An 18298-nucleotide genomic window follows, 5' to 3' on the forward strand; every position below is an offset into this window, starting at 1 on the left:
AAACAAAGAAAATGTCAATTCAGTTGTGAATTCATATTGATACCTGGAACTCTCCTGCTAGACCACCTCTAAAGGCCCAGGGTTCTTGGTCTCCAATTAAGAACTGTGCTGAAGAATGACTACGACACCCTGTTGAGATCAGATCCAAGCGGAGAACGTTACGAGAAAGGGGATTTCCTGGGGTCTCAAACGTCCAACAAACTAACAAACACTTTGTGGAAATAACTCTCTAACAATAATAATCCAGGGTTTCAGGACAAGGCTGTGATAATAGTTTTTTTTAATTTGTGATAGAATTTCAATACTGATGTTTTTTCCTTTGATTCATGAATAATCACTTTAAGAGTTCTACTCTTTAATTATTGGAAGAAAAGCCAGTCTCAAGTTTGTCTGGGTCAAATTTGTAATATTCCCTAGATACAGCTATAAAAAATCAAGCCAGCTAGCCAGCTGTTTGCTCTGTAGTAAAATCACAGTAATTATGAAAGTGAAATGAATGAGACAGATAATGAGACATTTTATTATCACAGCCCATGAAGGAATTAAACCTGTCTGAAGTCACATTTTACATTATGAGGAAGGGTACAGGAAGGGAAAAAGGGGAAGGGGAGGATTAATCTTGTCAGAAAACTAAGGTCAACGGAATAAACAAAAGAAATTGTTCAGTAAGTTGACATCAAAACACAATGAAAACTTTATTTTTTCTAACAAGGACGATCCAATTTAGACTTGGCTAATAGTAACGGTAGTCGGACAAATTCTGAGCACTAAGGAGAGTCGACTGATGCTCCTAATTTATCCACAGCTAAGACATACTTTTCTTAAAAGTATGGTAGTATCTGGCTCCTCTGATTGACGATTATAATTTTTGCAGTGCACTGAACACAGGCATGGAGTAACAGGGTTTGAGGTCCAGAAGTCAGCATTAAGATCACCACGTAACCAACTTCAGAGGCAATAAAGGAAGCTAACAAGAAATAGTTAAAAGCAAATATTTGGAGGCCAAATCAAAATCACCTGCCTAGTCTTCTGACAAGATAAAGCAGCGCAATATAGTTCTTTTCCATTGGAAGACAGCATTCTACCTCCTGTTCAAGTTAACAGTCTCATCAGTACAATATATAGTGTGCTAGTCAGACAGTCCCAAAGCAAACCAATTTTTTTGTTCACAATTCAGGCCCATTAAGAGATTATATCCAAGTTTGTCATTTTTTAGGGGTAGGGGTATTTTAAGAAAGCATACATAATATGTAGATTTGTAAAATAAATATGAAATAGGGTCAAAATTTAGGCTAAGAGAACCTGCCCCATTCCATAGCTCAGTGTAAATTTACACTGCAGGAAAAAACTATACTCTCAAACTTTAAGATCAGCCAATTTCCCCTACCCCCCACTTTGAGACTACAACATAACTAGCACTTCCAACTATTACAATAAAAAGCTGCATGTACGAAGAGCTGTATAAATGAAAACATGGTTAATGCCTCAGTCGCTGCGCAAACGTGACTTCAGTTCATGCCTACTGCCCTTAAAACTGAGCTACCTCACATATAGACCTTTCAACTTAAACTAATTAATCATGACGCGCTGTGAACATCTGCCGCTGTCCATCCAATAGTAGTAGACACTTGTGCTGAGGATTCTCCCATCTGTACACAATGGGGAAGAAGATAATAGAAGTCGTTAGTAATCAAAAGTACTGCATAGCCACATTCTTTAAAGGACTGAATGCCAGCTGGACTGGAGAGAGGAGGAAAACAAAGGGCTCTAAGCAGTAACTCCCTGATATCACTACAGATCCATGAAAATACTCTACTTGTCGTGAGCTTTTTGTAAAGCTATGTGCATGCCAAGATAATTATTTAAAATTTCTAAGATGCTCTGAACTTGAGATGTACAATAGCTACCTACACAATTTGGGAAGGCTGCTCCTGTAACTGCACAGTACAGAAGTAAAATCTGAGAGTAAACAAATACTGTACATAATCAAAAATTAAATTTTTAATAATTCTTGAATTACAAGAGGAGTATCAAATGTTTTAAATGATACTTTCCCAAGCCCAAGAAACCAGATTTCAGGTTGGAAACTTAAGATTTAAATCCCTGTGAGAAATTATAACCCCTTGGCCAGAAGCCTGGAAAGCAAATGCTGTCATCCAATAACCAATGTAGAGGTATTTCCTGAGCCTAAAGGCAGATATCTATCACAGAAAAGAGGTGTCTTGGAGCCTTTTAACAATAGGTCAAAATTCTCTCTTCTAGGGGTGCCTGGATGGCTCAGTCAGTTAAGGGTCCAACTCTTGGTTTCAGCTCAGGTCATGATCTCACGTCCATGAGTTCGAGCCCTGCACATTGGGCTGCGTGCTGACAGTGCAGAGCCTGCTTAGGATTTTCTCTCTCCCTCTCTCTCTCTGCCTGTCTCCTGTCCTTGTGCACACAAGTGCGTACATGCTTGCTCTCAAAATAAACGTAAAAAAAAATTCTTCTATTTGTTGGGCTATACATATATATACAGAAACCCAAAGTTCTATATTTTCAAATTAACAGAGACTCTACATTTGGCTGATAATTAGCTGTGTCCCAGGAAAGCTATCATTAATATTTAAGAGTCCAAAAGTATGTAGGCAGAAAGTGAGAAATCTCACTGTTACTACTCCTTAATCTCAGCTCACAGTATTTCACATATCTATTTCACAAACAAGACCAGGTAACCCATCACAGTGTTTGTGACTACTATGAAAACTATGACATGTCAGTCAGCCTTGCTGCCTGCTGTGTGCTGTATGTACATCCATTACATATTCCTTATAGCTGGATTGAAAACCTGGAAATGAAATGAGGTCCCTGGAGAAACTTGGCCATGCTGGTGCTTTTTACCAAGTTTGAGATTTTCCAAAAAAACCAATTTTCAAAAGAAACATACATAAGTTAATTTAATGAAGGAGTTTTTAAGGGATTGCAATTTTCATCCCCTGCTAAAACCAATTACTTGGTAGAGGAATAAAGAAAAAGCCATGTGAAATAATACCAAGTAGCACCAGAATAGCCTTATCACTAAAGCTCGCATGCGCACAGGGCTGGGAGGATGGCTTCCTCTTGCCAGGCCCTTTAGGTCATTTCAGCAATTGTTCTGTTAAACACAGCATTAACGTTATCAAGACCCAGCAAGCAGCAGAGAGCTTACACAGTCACAATTCATAGTGTCTCATCTCCAAATCGGATAAAAGTGGTATACAGGATTCCATCCAGGAAGCATTCAGTCAGAGCAAGTTAAAGTCAGTACTTTCTAACACATTTTCAAGATATTTATGTTGAATTAGCCCAAGGGAGAAAAATCAATGTGCTTGATGTATTTACTGAGACTTGCACCTCAAGTCAGCCAACAACGGCTGTACCTTTGAAAGAAATCTAAGCAAAGAATTTAAACACAGTTGGAATTTCACCAATTCCCTAAATATTTTTCTCCCTGTGGGATAATCTTTTTTTTTTCTTCATTTTTAAGGGACAATATATCTGAGGAAAAGAGATTATTCCTGGTGTACCTACCTAACCACTGTACAAAAGACTTCACCATAGACATTATACTCTTGATATCCCAAACATAGGAGTACATGTCATAAAGGATTGTCCTGTTGGCACAATTGGAGAGTCGAGTGAACATTCCCATCACCAGTCCACACATCTCCTCAAACTTGGCTGCTCGTGACCGCCATTCTTCAATCTATTGAGGATCAATAAAACATGACTCAAAAACTGCAAGCATAACAAAATAAACTGCTTATATTTGCAGGTCCCTGCAATTTATCCTAAACATTAAAGGATCACTGGGCTTAAACTCTTTATTTATTTATTTTTTAAAATTTACATCCAAATCAGGTAGCATATAGTGAAACAATTATTTCAGGAGTAGATTCCTTAATGCTCCTTACCCATTTAGCCCATCCCCCTCCCCCACAACCCCTCCAGTAACCCTCAGTTTGTCCTCCATATTTATGAGTCTCTTCTGTTTTGCTCTCCTCCCTGTTTTTATATTATTTTTGTTTCCCTTCCCTTATGTTCATCTGTTTTGTCTCTTAAAGTCCTCATGAGTGAAGTCATATGACTTTTGTCTTTCTCTGACTAATTTCACTTAGCATAATACCCTCCAGTTCCATCCACATAGTTGCAAATGTGGGCTTAAACTCTTTAGACAAGCAGTAACAGTCTGTGTCTCCCCAAACTGACAAGTATTTCTGAAATAATCAACTGTGCCTTTCCTTCATTTTTCACTATAAGGTCAAACTATGGAACTCTATGTACCGGAATCCAAAACCACTTTCAAAGCATATTCTAAGATGTGGTCAATTTTCTGCTAGTTACCAATATATTCATTTAAGATGTCGTATCATCAGCATGGGGATGCACCCAGGCTAGAGAAGCAGATATAAATCAAGCATACTCACTTTTTCAGAGTCTTTTCCTTTGCAATTGACACTGACAACACTGCTATTTGCTCGAAGCCACTGGAATTCCCGTAACATCTGCGCTCCTTTGGGTCCATGCTCATAAGGAAGGTAGAACAGGTCAGCAAGCAACTGCAAATCCTCCAAAGTTACTGGTTCCACAGTATACAGAGGCTTTTCATTGGGACCTGGCACAAACTGTTCCTTGTTTGTCTGTTCATCAGTCTGCATGGGGGCAATATCACTAATGCAATCTTCCTGCATAGACATCTCTGGGGATTTTGATTCAGCTATGCTCTCTTTATCTGTGTCCATTGGTTTCAATTCCTCAGCCATTTTAGCTTCAACAATTTCAGTGAGTATTTGATTGTCATTCTTGTGGTCTGTTTCTTCTTGTTTTTCTACTACCATGTCCATGGGTTCCTCATCTGGCTGTTTCTTTTCTTCTTCCTTGGTCAGAGCTGTAGGTTCACCACTCAAGGCTGCTCCCTGGCTCATAATGGGCTCCTGATAAACTGTTGTGACTACAGTTGTCGCATTTAAAGAGGGTGCTGCAACTAAGGGAGTCCCATCAACTACACTTGCTTTAGCTCCACTGTGTGCAACTTGCCTACCTACAAAAACAAATTGCCACAAAGATAATCAGAATTAGAAACAGAACAAATCAGATCTAGAGAAATGTTTTCTTATTGTATCTCTAACCTCAATTTGAGATTCCAAATATTAAGCCCTGAGAAAAGTGCAATCCCTCTAAACCCCAGGGAGATAGGGAGGGAAGAGAAGAGGAAAGAAACAAATGATAAACATCCCCTAAATATGCCAACATGTATTATCTTCTCTTCTGAAGATCTAGATGTAAAAATAATTATTCCAAAAAAAACATTTTTAAAACAAATTAGCATTCCATCATAAAAGCTACCTCAGACCAAAAGTTAAGATTTTAAAAACCTTATTTCTCTAGATCCCTTCCCAAATTTTACTTTGTTTTGCGGGCCTATGGTAGGAACATCAAAATGTTCTTCTTTACTTTACGATTCAACCATGTGACCCAAACCCCCTTACAACAAAGGGCCAAACTCACTGCTATACTGATGAGGTACACCAAACTCCTGCAACCACTCTGTTAAAGCTAACTTTAGAGCCATCTGTGGACTATAGAGCACATCAGTTTCAATATCTTCATCACTGCCTTCATTTTCTAACTTTATCTGGATCGATACAGTACTGTCTTCACTGTCAGCTGCAAAAAAAAAAAAAAAAACAGAAACACAAAAAACAGTTTTGATTACAAAAGCCTCCTGACAAGTGAGAGGAACAAATGCAAAACACCAGTTGTTACAGTACAACTAGAGAAACAAGGAACAGGAACATGAACAAACCTTAAACATAAAAACGCAAACACAACCAAGACCCTTAACTGAACCACTTCACCTATAAGTCATCTAAATGCATTGCTAAATGTAGGGGCTGGCTCGGTTGGTTAAGGGTCTAGACTTCGGCTCAGGTCATCATCTCATGGTTCCTGAGTTCAAGCCCTACATCGGGCTCTGCATTGACAGTGTGGAGCCTACTTGGGATATTCTCTCTCTCTCTCTCTCTCTCTCTCTCTCTCTCTCTGCCCCTCTGACATCACACGCTCCCTCTCTGAAAATAAATACCCCCCCCCCCAAAAGTTGTAAATGCATTGCTTAATGTAAAATCGCAAATGAAATACAAAACACTAATTTCAGGGGCTTCTGGGTGGCTCAGTTGGTTGAGGATCTGACTCGATTTCAGCTCCAATCACGATCCCAGGGTCGTGGGATCGAGCCCAGCCTCAGGCTTTGCACTGAGCATGGAGTCTGCTTAAGATGCATCATTCTCTCTCTCTCCCTCCGCCCCTCTCCCCCATTTGCATTCTCTAAAAAAAATCAAATAAATAAATTTTGAAAATAAAAAATTTTTAAAGCCACTAATTTTAGAATCACTGGAAAAGTCAGTCATAAATGTTCAGAGTGCCAATCGTTGGGAATGTGAAGTTAAAGGTATATGATTTCCATAAACATAACATTCCCTACCCTTGAGGGGCTTATAAATTAATGGGAAAATCATTACGAAAACATACAAGCAAATTAGTATATTGAGGGGGAAAGAGAAAAACCAATAGAGAACCCACATATTAAGCACAGATAATAAATAAGCACATAATGAAACTCTAAACCAGCATAGTGTTAGAGAAAATGAAGTCTGAACTCTGGCTTAGTATCCAAAACCTTCTACTCTTAGCTTTCCTTCATATTTCCCTGCACATGGCCCAGTTTGGCTACCACTCAATGTGCTTCATGCTCTGCCTTAAAAGCCGTAGGAGGTAGATGCCACGTACCCAGAGGGAACTGAGACTATATTTTGTTGGGGTTTTTTTTAATTCAAGGGGGTGGTCCACAATGATTGAGCCTTAAAGGGAGGTATTAATCCAATAAACAGAACTGGAAGGGGTACAGAACTGAGAAAGAGAACACAACTATATGACTACATACCATACCCAAGTACCATGATGTGACATTCCCATACTCCCAAATGAGCCCAAATTCAGATAACTTCAAATTTTCAATGTCCAGCACTTTTATCTCTCGTCCACCAACCCTTTCATGCCTGGCACCTCTACTCATACTGTGATACTCGTAAGTATCCTCTCCTCTAGGAAATGGTTTCTTAGCACTTTTGCTTAGCAGAAATAATCATTCCCTCCTCTGTGTTCCCACAGCACTTTGTAAACAATTTCCTCAGCATTTATCAAACAACAGCACAGTCACCTATATGCTTTATCCAAAACCAGACCATGTTCTTCAAAAGCGGGGACTACTTTATTCTTTGCATCTTTAGTGCCAGGAAGGTGCACTTGCCAAATCTTACTAAGTGTTTAAATATAATGAATAAACAACTAGCCAGCATTCTTACTTAGAAACTCAACTGGGAATTTTTCATGAATAAAAAATCAGTAAGCCAATGTCTAAAATAACAACACAGAATATGTTCCATTAATTTAAGCTGAAATCTAAATGATATATGAAGTAATTCAGGTAACAGCTAGTGATCTAAAATACCCCATTTAATAAAAATCACCAGAAAACATAAATTGATTGGGAATAATTCCAGGAATAACAGGAACACTAAAAAACTACTTTGTCTAGTGCTCCGATTTCAAAGTCACATTTTAAAAGTAAAGAACTGGGGGGGTGGGGGGGTGGGGGGGTGGAGGGAGCAAAGAACTGAGGCCAAGAAGTTATTAAGTAGTTTGTCCAAAGCCACTCAGCCCTCTGATCCCTCCTTCTCTCACATATACACCTCATTCATAGGACTAAACAACATACTTCAAAAAATCTCTTAAATTATGATGACAAACCTGCACTTGACAATAGCTCTAGTTAACCCCAGGTCTCCCCGCAAGGTCAAGGATTAAGCAGTCTACTTACTCATCACTACATCTTTTCTCACTCCATTCATGTTTGATTTGTACCAAGTGGCAAGGGTGTGGATAGCAACATAGTTGGCTTCAAATTCACAATTTGGATTAGTAAGGACTCCTTTTAACCGTGGGATGAGTTCTGTGGATCTTCCTTTGTATGGGCCCAGAAATAGTCTCTTCTGATCATAATCATTAGCATGAATGTTATCCCAGATTACTGGAGCTCTCTTAATAATCTTAGAAACCTCTTCAATAGACTCCACTGGAATTTCTTTAGAAACAACTTTCGGACCTAGAAATAATGACAACCATTTGTTAAAAGACCCTCAAACATGATTCTTCAAAATATACTGAATTCAATTTTTTATTGTATTTTGTTATTTATGTACTTTCTGACAACTTTTCTTTTCAAAGTAACACAGCAACATGTCTTTTTGAGTGTTCAGTTTTACCCAACCCTCCCCAATATTTCCTCAGGTCAGATTTCTAGAAATGGAATTAGTAGTAAAAAGATATGGATATTTAAGGTTTGGGCAGGCTTCCTCAAACTGATATGTTATAAGGAACAAATTGTTGAGGTGCCCGAGGGGCTCAGTTAGTTAAGCATCCAACTTTGACTCAGGTCATGATCTCAAGGTTCAGGAGTTCCAGCCCCACACCGGACTCTGTGCTGATAGCTCAGAGCCTGGAGTCTGCTTCAGATTCTGTCTCTGTCTCTCTCTCTCTGTCCCTCCCCTGCTCACCTCTATGTCTCAAAAATAAATAAACATAAAAAAAAATTTCATGTAAACAGTTTATTTTTCCATTATAATACAGCTTGTTGATTAATAACTGTCAATTCGGCAGGATAGCTTTCATTTTATAAAACACTCTCCCCTATGGCTGAGATCAATACTCTTTAGCCCAGTTCCCTACACATCTATTATTTATCAGCAACTGATACTCAGATCCACTGCAAAATCCTTAAAGATGTTTTTTATACTAAATGAAGAATGTATACTTCATAAAAGGGAATTTTAACAACAAAGTTTTCTGGTTAAAGTTGCTTTCAAAAAGTATCCAATTAACCAGAAAAAACCAATTTCTAAGTTCTAGTTAACTGAAGTTTTACTGTATAAATCTTAAAGACTTACCTGTCCAAAGCACCTCAATTCCAGGGAGAAGCTTTTCACCCACAGTCCTTAAATAAGGAGACTGAGACACATTTGGGTAACAGAAAGTGCCACAATATTCTGAATGTAAAAAGGAAAATTAAGTAAAATAGTTAGGAGTGAAATGGTCACGAGTTTTTAAATGGGGGGAAAAAATGTCTACCAATTCTAAATTCTTTTCATACAAATGATAAAGAGCTTCCAAGTCGTATCTCAAAGGAATTAAACTCAAGTGGATAGTTCATTAAAGAATCAATTAAAAATAAAGAAAAATAAGAATCAATTCATAAAATCTGATACTCTTCCCCCAATAATACATATCAATCCTTATGATCCTACAGTCATTAGAAATACAAGTTTACTAAAGAAATAATTAGAATGTTTAGTATTTTCTACATACTTTGAATTGGCTACATTTCTCTTACAATTAGAGGCCAAACAAAATGAATTGACAATATCATAACAGACAAAATGCAGTATTATACGCCATGTTATTAAGACTCAACTTCAACTAAATAGTAATTTGCAGCTTCTGCACTGCAAAGAAAACAATCAGCAAAACTAAAAGGGAACCAATGGAATGGGAAAAGATATTTGCAAATGATGTATCAAATAAAGAGTTAGTATCCAAAATCTGTAAGGAACTTAACAAACTCAACACCCAAAAAACAAACAATCCAGTGAAGAAGAAATGGGCAAAAGACATGAATAGACACTCTTCCAAAGAAGACACCCAGATAAACAGACACTTGAAAAAAATGCTCACCACCACTCATTATCAGGGAAACAGAAATCAAAACCACAATGAGATAGCACTTCACACCTGTCAGAATGGCTAAAATTAACTTAGGCAACAACAGATGTTGGTGAGGATGCGGAGAAAGAGGAACCCTTTTGCACTGCTGGTGGGAATGCAAACTAGTGCAGCCACTCTGGAATACAGTATGGAGGTTCCCCCCAAAATTAAAAATATAACTACCCTACACCTCAGAATTACACTACTAGGTATTTATCCAAAGGATACAGATGTGCTGTTTCGAAGGGGTACATGCACCCCAATGTTTATAGCAGCGCTATTAACAGCCAAAGTATAGAAAGAGCCCAAATGTCCATCAACAGATGAATGGATAAAGTGGCATACATAAACATACATACACACATACATACATACATACATACAATGGAGTATTACTCGGCAATCAAAAATGAAATCTTACCATTTGCAACAACGTGGATGGAACTAGAATGTATTATGCTAAGCAAAATTAGAGAAAAATACCGTATGACTTCACTCATGTGGAATTTAAGATACGAAACAGATGAATATAAGGGAAGGGAAGCAAAAATAATATAAAAACAGGGAGGGGGACAAAACATAAGAGATTCTTAAATACAGAGAACAAACTGAGGGTTGCTGGAAGCGTTGTAGGTAGGGAGATGGGCTAAATGGGCAAGGGGCATTAAGGAAGACACTTGTTGGAATGAGTACTGGGTGTTATATGTAGGGGATGAATCACTGGATTCTACTCCTGAAATCATTATTTGCATGATATGCTAACTAACTTGATGTAAATTAAAAAAAAATAATAATAAAGCATAATTTTAAATTTAAAACAATAAACATTTAAGAAAACATTAAAAAATAACAAATAGTAATTTGCAATGAATTAAGTAATTCCCAATATAATCTTATTAAACATTATTTGAGTACTCCTGTTATATCAGACCTCTGAGATAAGGTTCATGGCTCACAGGATTCTCAGACATATACACAAAGTTAAATAATTCAGACAAAATTTCTTAGAACAAATTTATTTATCTCTTCCTGAAAAAGAAGTCAAGGGGAAATTCCTTATAAGCCTAATTTTTTTTTTTTTCAACGTTTATTTATTTTTTTGGGACAGAGAGAGACAGAGCATGAATGGGGGAGGGGCAGAGAGAGAGAGGGAGACACAGAGTTGGAAACAGGCTCCAGGCTCTGAGCCATCAGCCCAGAGCCTGACGCGGGGCTCGAACTCGTGGACCGCGAGATCGTGACCTGGCTGAAGTCGGACGCTTAACCGACTGCGCCACCCAGGCGCCCCGTTATAAGCCTAATTTTGAGAGGCAACTAAGAGAGGCTAATACATTATCAATGGAAGGAACCAGGGAGGCAAGGTGAGAGAGGAAAAGTGGGGCGGGGGGGGGGGGGCGTTATTTAGCAAGTTTTCTATGCTGAGTCCTGGAATTCCAGAAGAGCCCAGATGGAAGTAGGAGGAGTGAAAAAAGATACAGATATGCATAGGCAGAAAAAAGGAACAAGTAGGAGGAAATGAGAAGTGACTAAGTTAAAAGCAATGTAAATTTGTTTCTAGTTTTACATTTGATAATACTATATCCTTCCTTTAATCCTGAAAATGTAAAGTTCATACACTTCCAGTACTAAAAAATACATGAAATCTTTTGCCTGTTCAGTTGCCATTTATTAGTCCCTAAAATTTCTCAAGTGTAGGACCTTGAGAAATGTCTTCTAGAAAAAGAATTCCTACTTTTATACACCAAAGGAACAACACAATAAAGGCCGTATATAGTTCTTTGAAAATGATGTATTTCAAGAAGTCTAGTTAAATATAAAGCTATTATATACAATACCTGTGGGACAGAAGAGGAAAGTTTCTGGCTCTCCTAGGTATTGATAAATTTCATTTGTAATGGAGACCTGGGCATGAGCAAAAGAACTGAATACCTCTTTGTCTGCTGCACACATATTATGGTCAATATCATCAAAAAGCAAGGCAAATGACCTGCACCCAAACTGAGAAACCTAGGAAAAGAGGGGGGGGGGGGGGGGGGGGGGGGGGGGGGGGGGGGGGGGGGGGGGGGGGGGGGGGGGGGGGGGGGGGGGGGGGGGGGGGGGGGGGGGGGGGGGGGGGGGGGGGGGGGGGGGGGGGGGGGGGGGGGGGGGGGGGGGGGGGGGGGGGGGGGGGGGGAGATGATTTAGCAGCTGTTTTTAAGTAAATAAACACCTGGCTGATCAGTCCATAAAACATGCAACTCTTGATCTCAGGGTCATGACTTCAAGCTCCACACTGGGCACAGAGCTTACATAAAAAATAGGATTAAAAATATTAATGTAGACACTTAATAGCTCTATCTAAAAGTCAAACATTTTTCTTAGTAGAATGTTCAAAGCCACACCAATTTTTTTTACATTTTCTATGTTAAACAGCTAGACAAGTTGGAACCCATTTTTCATTTGAGTTTGAATGCAGTATGTTCCAACAAAGCTTCAACGATATGGCCTATCCCTACCTCCCTGGCTGCTGATTATAGAAGACCAGACAGACAGAAAAACAGAAATAGTAAGTGAACTCAAGAGATGAAAAACCTAGGCTTGTTCTAGTCCCAAAGACACTGATCCTAATTAATCTCTGCACATAAACCTAACTAGTCCATGAATCAGAAGGAACATGGTATTTGATCAGATAGGGAGATAACCTCTTAAAAAGCATATTCATGGAAATTAAACCTCCTTATTAAATTTTTTACCATCTTAATGCCATCAATAATATAAACCTGTGCCTAAAGAAACACGCAAACATATATATGTATTATGTATCAGCAAATTTACTTTACCAGAAAAAATGTGCGGCTTTTATGTTATGCAGAATTTAGATTCCAATCAGGCTTACCAATAGCTTACTTGTTTACCTAGTCTGTTTTCCTTCTGATCTTTGGAAACCAGTCAACCATATGGAGACTGGATTATACCTCTTGTCCATATTAACATATTACATGTAAAGGCACTTATGTCTAACAGGTAACACCCTGTTTCTATTAACCTCAATCACAAATTCAGTCAAGTACCCAATAATATACAGAGCTTCTCAAAATGCGATTCTGGACAACCTGAATTTTAATTTTTTTCTTTTTTTTGAGAAAGAAAGGGAAAGAGCGGTATCACATGCACAGGGGAGGGACGGAGGGAAAGAGAGAGAGAGAATCTTAAGAAGGATTAGGCCAACTGCGGAGCCTGACTCAGGGCTCAATCTCACAACTGTGAGATCATGACCTCAGGCACCCAGGCACCCCTGGACAACCTGAATTCTAAAGTAAGTCCCCACTCCCAAGTCTGTATTTCCACCCCAAGTCAGTTTAAGAATCTCTGGAAATGAACCCTATTAGCAACTTTTTAAGCATCACTTCTAAGCATTTCTTCTATAGCAGTTCTTAGGCAAACCAAAGTCTGAGAAGCACTGGTACCTCCAGTAAAGCTCTCTTGACTCATGTTAGAAAATATCCTCTATCAAAAGCATGAAGGTAAAAAAATTGTACAGAAGCAAAGAAGTATAAATTTGGTGTCCTTTTAACATCACTAAAAGCAACTCAGAAAACTTTGTTTCCGGTATACCGAATCAGGGGGAAATAATGAAAAAGTAAAGCTACCTGGTCCAGTTTGCGTTTCAATGTAGATACTTCCTTGGGGTTAGAAAAAGTAATATCCAATCCAGGTGAGATAGCATAGATGAACTCTATCTCATATTCTCGTGCAGCAGAGATGAGTGTCATAAGTTGCTCTGAAGAAGAGAGTCCACGTTTTTAGAATGCAGCACAGAAAACTAAAAGAACCTTCACCTTTCAACTAAAGACAAGAGGGCATTTTCTCCAATTTACGATAGGTCAAGAAAGGAAAAATCCCTGAAATTTTACATGTTGGTCATGTCCAATGTGATAAGTCATACAAAATGCCACAAACCTCATGTGGCTTAATGTCACCCTAAAATCAATAAAGCATTCTCTTTCATTGCCATTTCTCAGAAATATTGAATTAAGCATTACTTCTCTTACTGAACATAAGCCATTTTTATTTCCTACATTGTTTGAGATGTATGGTTTTTATTTTTTGCAGTCTCTGAACTGCAATTCTTATATAAAAAAATCTACATATAACTACTTTATAATTTGGAAGAAAAGAAAAATGTGTTCTTAACAACCAGGGTTAAGTGACAGCCTTAACAATCCTCGTCTTTGTAACTACAGAAAATACTCATTACAAATCTGAAGTTTTAAAAATGTGATAATTTTCCTAAGTAAAACTAAATTCTATTCTATACACCAGTAGACCTATCTTTACGTAACTTTCAGTGGTATCTCAAGATAGTCATTTGACTATATCTTGATTATTGATCACATAAAATTTCATTACCAGCACCCAAAAAATAATTAGGTTGAACACACACTTAAATTATATAGAGTAGTAAACAAAAACACTAGATGGAGATGGGATACATTTTAATTGCTTCTTTGTAATTTAAGAAAACTTTCTGCTTTCAGTGTTTTGGCTGCACTCTATAACCAAGTTATCTTATTAGCTACGTATGTGTACCATTTTAATTCCAAGTATGAAATGTTTCCCCGTTTGTAAGTCCCCAAAGAAAAGCACCACTTGTCTAATTTATAAGGAGGTTCTGTTATGTCCTACTCTATTCACTATGTATTTACTATGTATTTATGTATTTAACTTAACATTAAGAACACACATAACAAGGATAGTTTGTGATGGCTTTTCACTTCAGTATAAGCCTAGACTAGGGTGAGGTCTTTATTTTAAATAAAGACAAAACCAAGTAATCAAGTGATCAAGACCAAGCCATTCTTGAGTCTGAAGCAAAAGGACCAGTAATACTGATCCTGTCTTTACTTAAAATTTTGGTATCTTGCTCATGGATTTTTTTTTGTTTTTTTTGCATTAATCTTGGTTTAAAACTTGCATAAGATACTATTTATCTTCATCACTGATTTTTTTTGGAGTCCCTTAAACTTTGTACCCAAGGCAGGCATCTCACTTGCCCTGCCCCAGGCCTAGTCCTGCTTTAGTACCTCTTTGTTCAATGGCCCACTGTTTAGACCACTGACAGAAGTTAAACAGTATAATTTATGATTACAGAACAGGTGGGAGTCAGACTGCCATAACCATGAATCACAACCATGGCTGGCCTACATGAGTACTTCTTTCAATCTACACTAACTCACACAGAATTTACCAGATAATAAAAATGGAAACGACCTACAAAGAGAAAATGAAATATTTAATAAAATTCTTATAATGTACATTACAGCTCTTTTCTTCCCATATTCTGAATTTATGGATTAAAAAGAAAAAGATTACCAGCTTCTTCCACTGAATACATCTCTCGCCAAAACATCCTATGTTTGTAGTCATCTTTTGGGGCATACAAGTATGTATTTAATTCCCATTTCTGGAGCCTTAAGGGGAAAGAAAATTACATATGTATAAATAGGCAACATGTAAAGGCTGTAAATCCCAAATTTTTCCTTTCCTTGGAGCATCTCCATCTCTTAAAAAGCTAGTAATATTCTGGGACAACAGCTTTTAACCTTTTTGTAATCTAGCGGAATTGTAAAAAATTAAATATTATAAGGAATGCCAACAAATTAAAGTCTTAAATAAAAACAATAGCTCTGAATGACACAGATAAAGCCCAAAACCTATTCAGCTTCCCCAGAAACTTTGAAAACCCCTGGCCTAGGTGAAGGAAAGGTAAAAGACCAAGGTCAAATAACTTCTGCAACTGAGAAATCATCAAAATTCATATGGCCTATTCAGTGTTAGTTTATCTTCAAATAAAAGGAAATATTGATAGTTTGAGACTACTTCACAAGTAAAAAATTTACCTTCTAAAGAGTTCTTTTCTCTGTTCCATAACCCAAGGTCTTCCATAAAATCCTAGATTCAAAGTAAGAATGAAATTATTTTCAAGTTTCAAAATGTGGTAAACAATTTATTGACAAAAGCAGATTACAAAACATACAATATAATCCCATTCTGAAAAAAAGTGTGTACAATATATCCAAAGGATATTTAGTAAAATATTAAGATGTCTTTGGGAAAAAAAAAAACTCATTAAGGTGTCTCTGGATAGTGATATTAGAAAATGACTTTTATTCCCCTTTTATTTAGGTAAATTTTCTTATTTTTCTACCATTAACACTTATTACTTATGCAATATTTAAAAAAAATTTTTAATGTTTATTTTTGAGAGAGACAGAACATGAGCAGAGGAAGGGCACAGAGAGAGGGAGACAGGCATCCCAAAACCTAACTTTAAAAAAACTTTTTAAAAATAATCTCCACACCCAATGCCATGCTAGAACTTATGACCCAGAGATCAAGAGTTAGATGCTCTGACTGGGCCAGCCAGGTACCCCTAAACCTAACTTTCTTTCTTTTTTTTTTTTTCAATGTTTATTTTTGAGAGACAGAGGCAGAGAGAAAGGGAGACTGAGGATCCCAAGCAGGTTCCAGGCTCCGAGCTGTCAGCACAGAGCCTGCACTGGGCTCAAACTCACCAACCAAACCCTGAGATCATGACCTGAGCAGACTGAGCTACCCAGATACCCCTAAACCTAACTTTTTAAAAGATCTCAATCTTACAATAGAGGAAGGGGAAGCAAAGTAATCCCAAACCACTAATAATAACAATTACTACTTGAGAGAGGAATTGAATTGCCTTTAGAGTGGGAGATTTAAAAAAAAAAGTAGGGAAAAAAACAGGAATAGAATTAGGAAAGAATCTGATTGAACCAATTTTATGATCGCCTTATTTTTTTTTTAAGTTCCTGATACAATAAAAGGGACCAAAAATGCCTTAAACTATATTCACAGCAAACTCAACAGTGGAACTGGCCCAAAAAGGAAACTCTTGAGGAGTCTCAATTCCAGAGCAAAGGTTTGAACAACTGGAAATGCAAGAATGTGACTTGCTCCACTGTCCCAGAAGGGAGGTAAATCACTAGTAGTGCATAATGCAGGAAACAAACCAGCAGAGGAATGACTTCAGTCCTGATATAAGCACCAAACTGGTACTTGCAGCTCCACTGTGTGCGAATCACACCTTATAGCTTGCCTAACCTTTATTTTCCACCCGTCTCGGTCTAATCACCTGCAAGAGAGAAGGACAGGGGCGCCTGGGTGGCTCAGGTCATGATCTCTCGGTCTGTGAGTTCGAGCCCCGCGTCAGCGTCTGTGCTGACAGCTCAGAGCCTGGAGCTGCTTCGGATTCTGTGTCTCCCTCTCTCTCTGCCCCTCCCCTGCTCATGCTCTCTGTCTCAAAAATAAACATTTAAAAAAAATTAAAAAAAGAGAGAAGAACAGCCCCTCAGGAGTACCATGAAGATGGTTAACATATTATGAACATAAAATGCTATTCTCTCTCTCACACACACACACACACACACACACGCAGAAAAAACACACAGTCTACTTAAGACTACCTAAAACTGACAATTCTGTAACGTATTAAACTCGTCTCTAGACACGATGGTTACTCTGCACAGCAGACATGGACAAAGACAACAAAACAAAAATTCATTGCATACTAGGTATGAAACTGCAGCACTTTCCATCAATAATTCAGTTACCTTCTTACAAGTAATTTAGGGGCACTTGGATGGCTTAGTGGGTTAAGCGTCAGACTCTGGCTCAGGTCATGATGCCCTGGTTCGTGGTTTCAAACCACCCTGTGCTGACAGCTCAGAGCCTGAAGCCTGCTTCAGATTGTGTGTCTCCTCCTCTCTCTGCCCCTCCCCCGCGCACGCTTTCTCTCTCAAATAAACATTTAAAGAATTAAAAAAAATTTTTAACATTAGGTAAATTTTATACGTCTTTACTGCTTTCCTACAACATTTAGCATTATCATTTTTCTCTCCAAGGAACAGGCATTAAACACTCCTTTAGAGTTGCTTCAATATATAAAAGAAACATTTTTATCTTCAGTAGCCCTAACTTTGCTCTGAGTCAGGTTCATAGTTTTGGTTAACTGGCACCACAAAGAGGAAGCAGTGCTATTATGCAAGTTACAACCAACAAAGATTTGTGAGGGAAAGAAAATGTTTAAAAAGGAATCCTGACAATCCCTACGTTATTTCCTTTCTTCATTCATTTTAGGAATACCAACTTAGGAGTACTTAAAAAAAAATCAGGTGCTCAGTCACCAAAAAAATACAGAGAGATATGGAGGGAGGAGGAACAATAGATAACAGACAACTCTATTCTCTGAGTAGTTCCCTTTCAATACTATTCTGAACAAACAAACCAACTTAAACCACAAGCTTTTCTCCATAATTACTGAAGATGTAATAGACAAAATTTCTTTAGCCTCACTCTCCTCTAGCTCTAAAATTTCTATATCCTCTAGCACTCTTCAACCCTCCACCCAAAGATCCCTGATGACAAAATAGACTTTTTCTAGAATCTCCAT

General features: G+C 37.9%; 1 protein-coding gene across 1 annotated transcript in view; it reads right to left on the reverse strand.

Moving 5' to 3' along the window:
* OGA (O-GlcNAcase) overlaps positions 1-18298 on the reverse strand; it is a 29389-nt gene that overhangs the window by 9115 nt on the left and 1976 nt on the right. Inside the window, exons 2-11 of the mRNA XM_043597319.1 lie at positions 15714-15765; positions 15187-15284; positions 13464-13594; positions 11670-11841; positions 9021-9119; positions 7895-8179; positions 5524-5682; positions 4443-5056; positions 3547-3721; positions 44-129 (exon numbers count right to left, since the gene is read on the reverse strand). Of these exons, the coding sequence (XP_043453254.1) occupies positions 44-129; positions 3547-3721; positions 4443-5056; positions 5524-5682; positions 7895-8179; positions 9021-9119; positions 11670-11841; positions 13464-13594; positions 15187-15284; positions 15714-15765 (1871 nt within the window). The remainder of the gene's footprint in view (positions 1-43; positions 130-3546; positions 3722-4442; positions 5057-5523; positions 5683-7894; positions 8180-9020; positions 9120-11669; positions 11842-13463; positions 13595-15186; positions 15285-15713; positions 15766-18298) is intronic.

This window comes from Prionailurus bengalensis, chromosome D2, assembly GCF_016509475.1.
Source record: "Prionailurus bengalensis isolate Pbe53 chromosome D2, Fcat_Pben_1.1_paternal_pri, whole genome shotgun sequence".
NCBI lineage: Eukaryota > Metazoa > Chordata > Mammalia > Carnivora > Felidae > Prionailurus > Prionailurus bengalensis.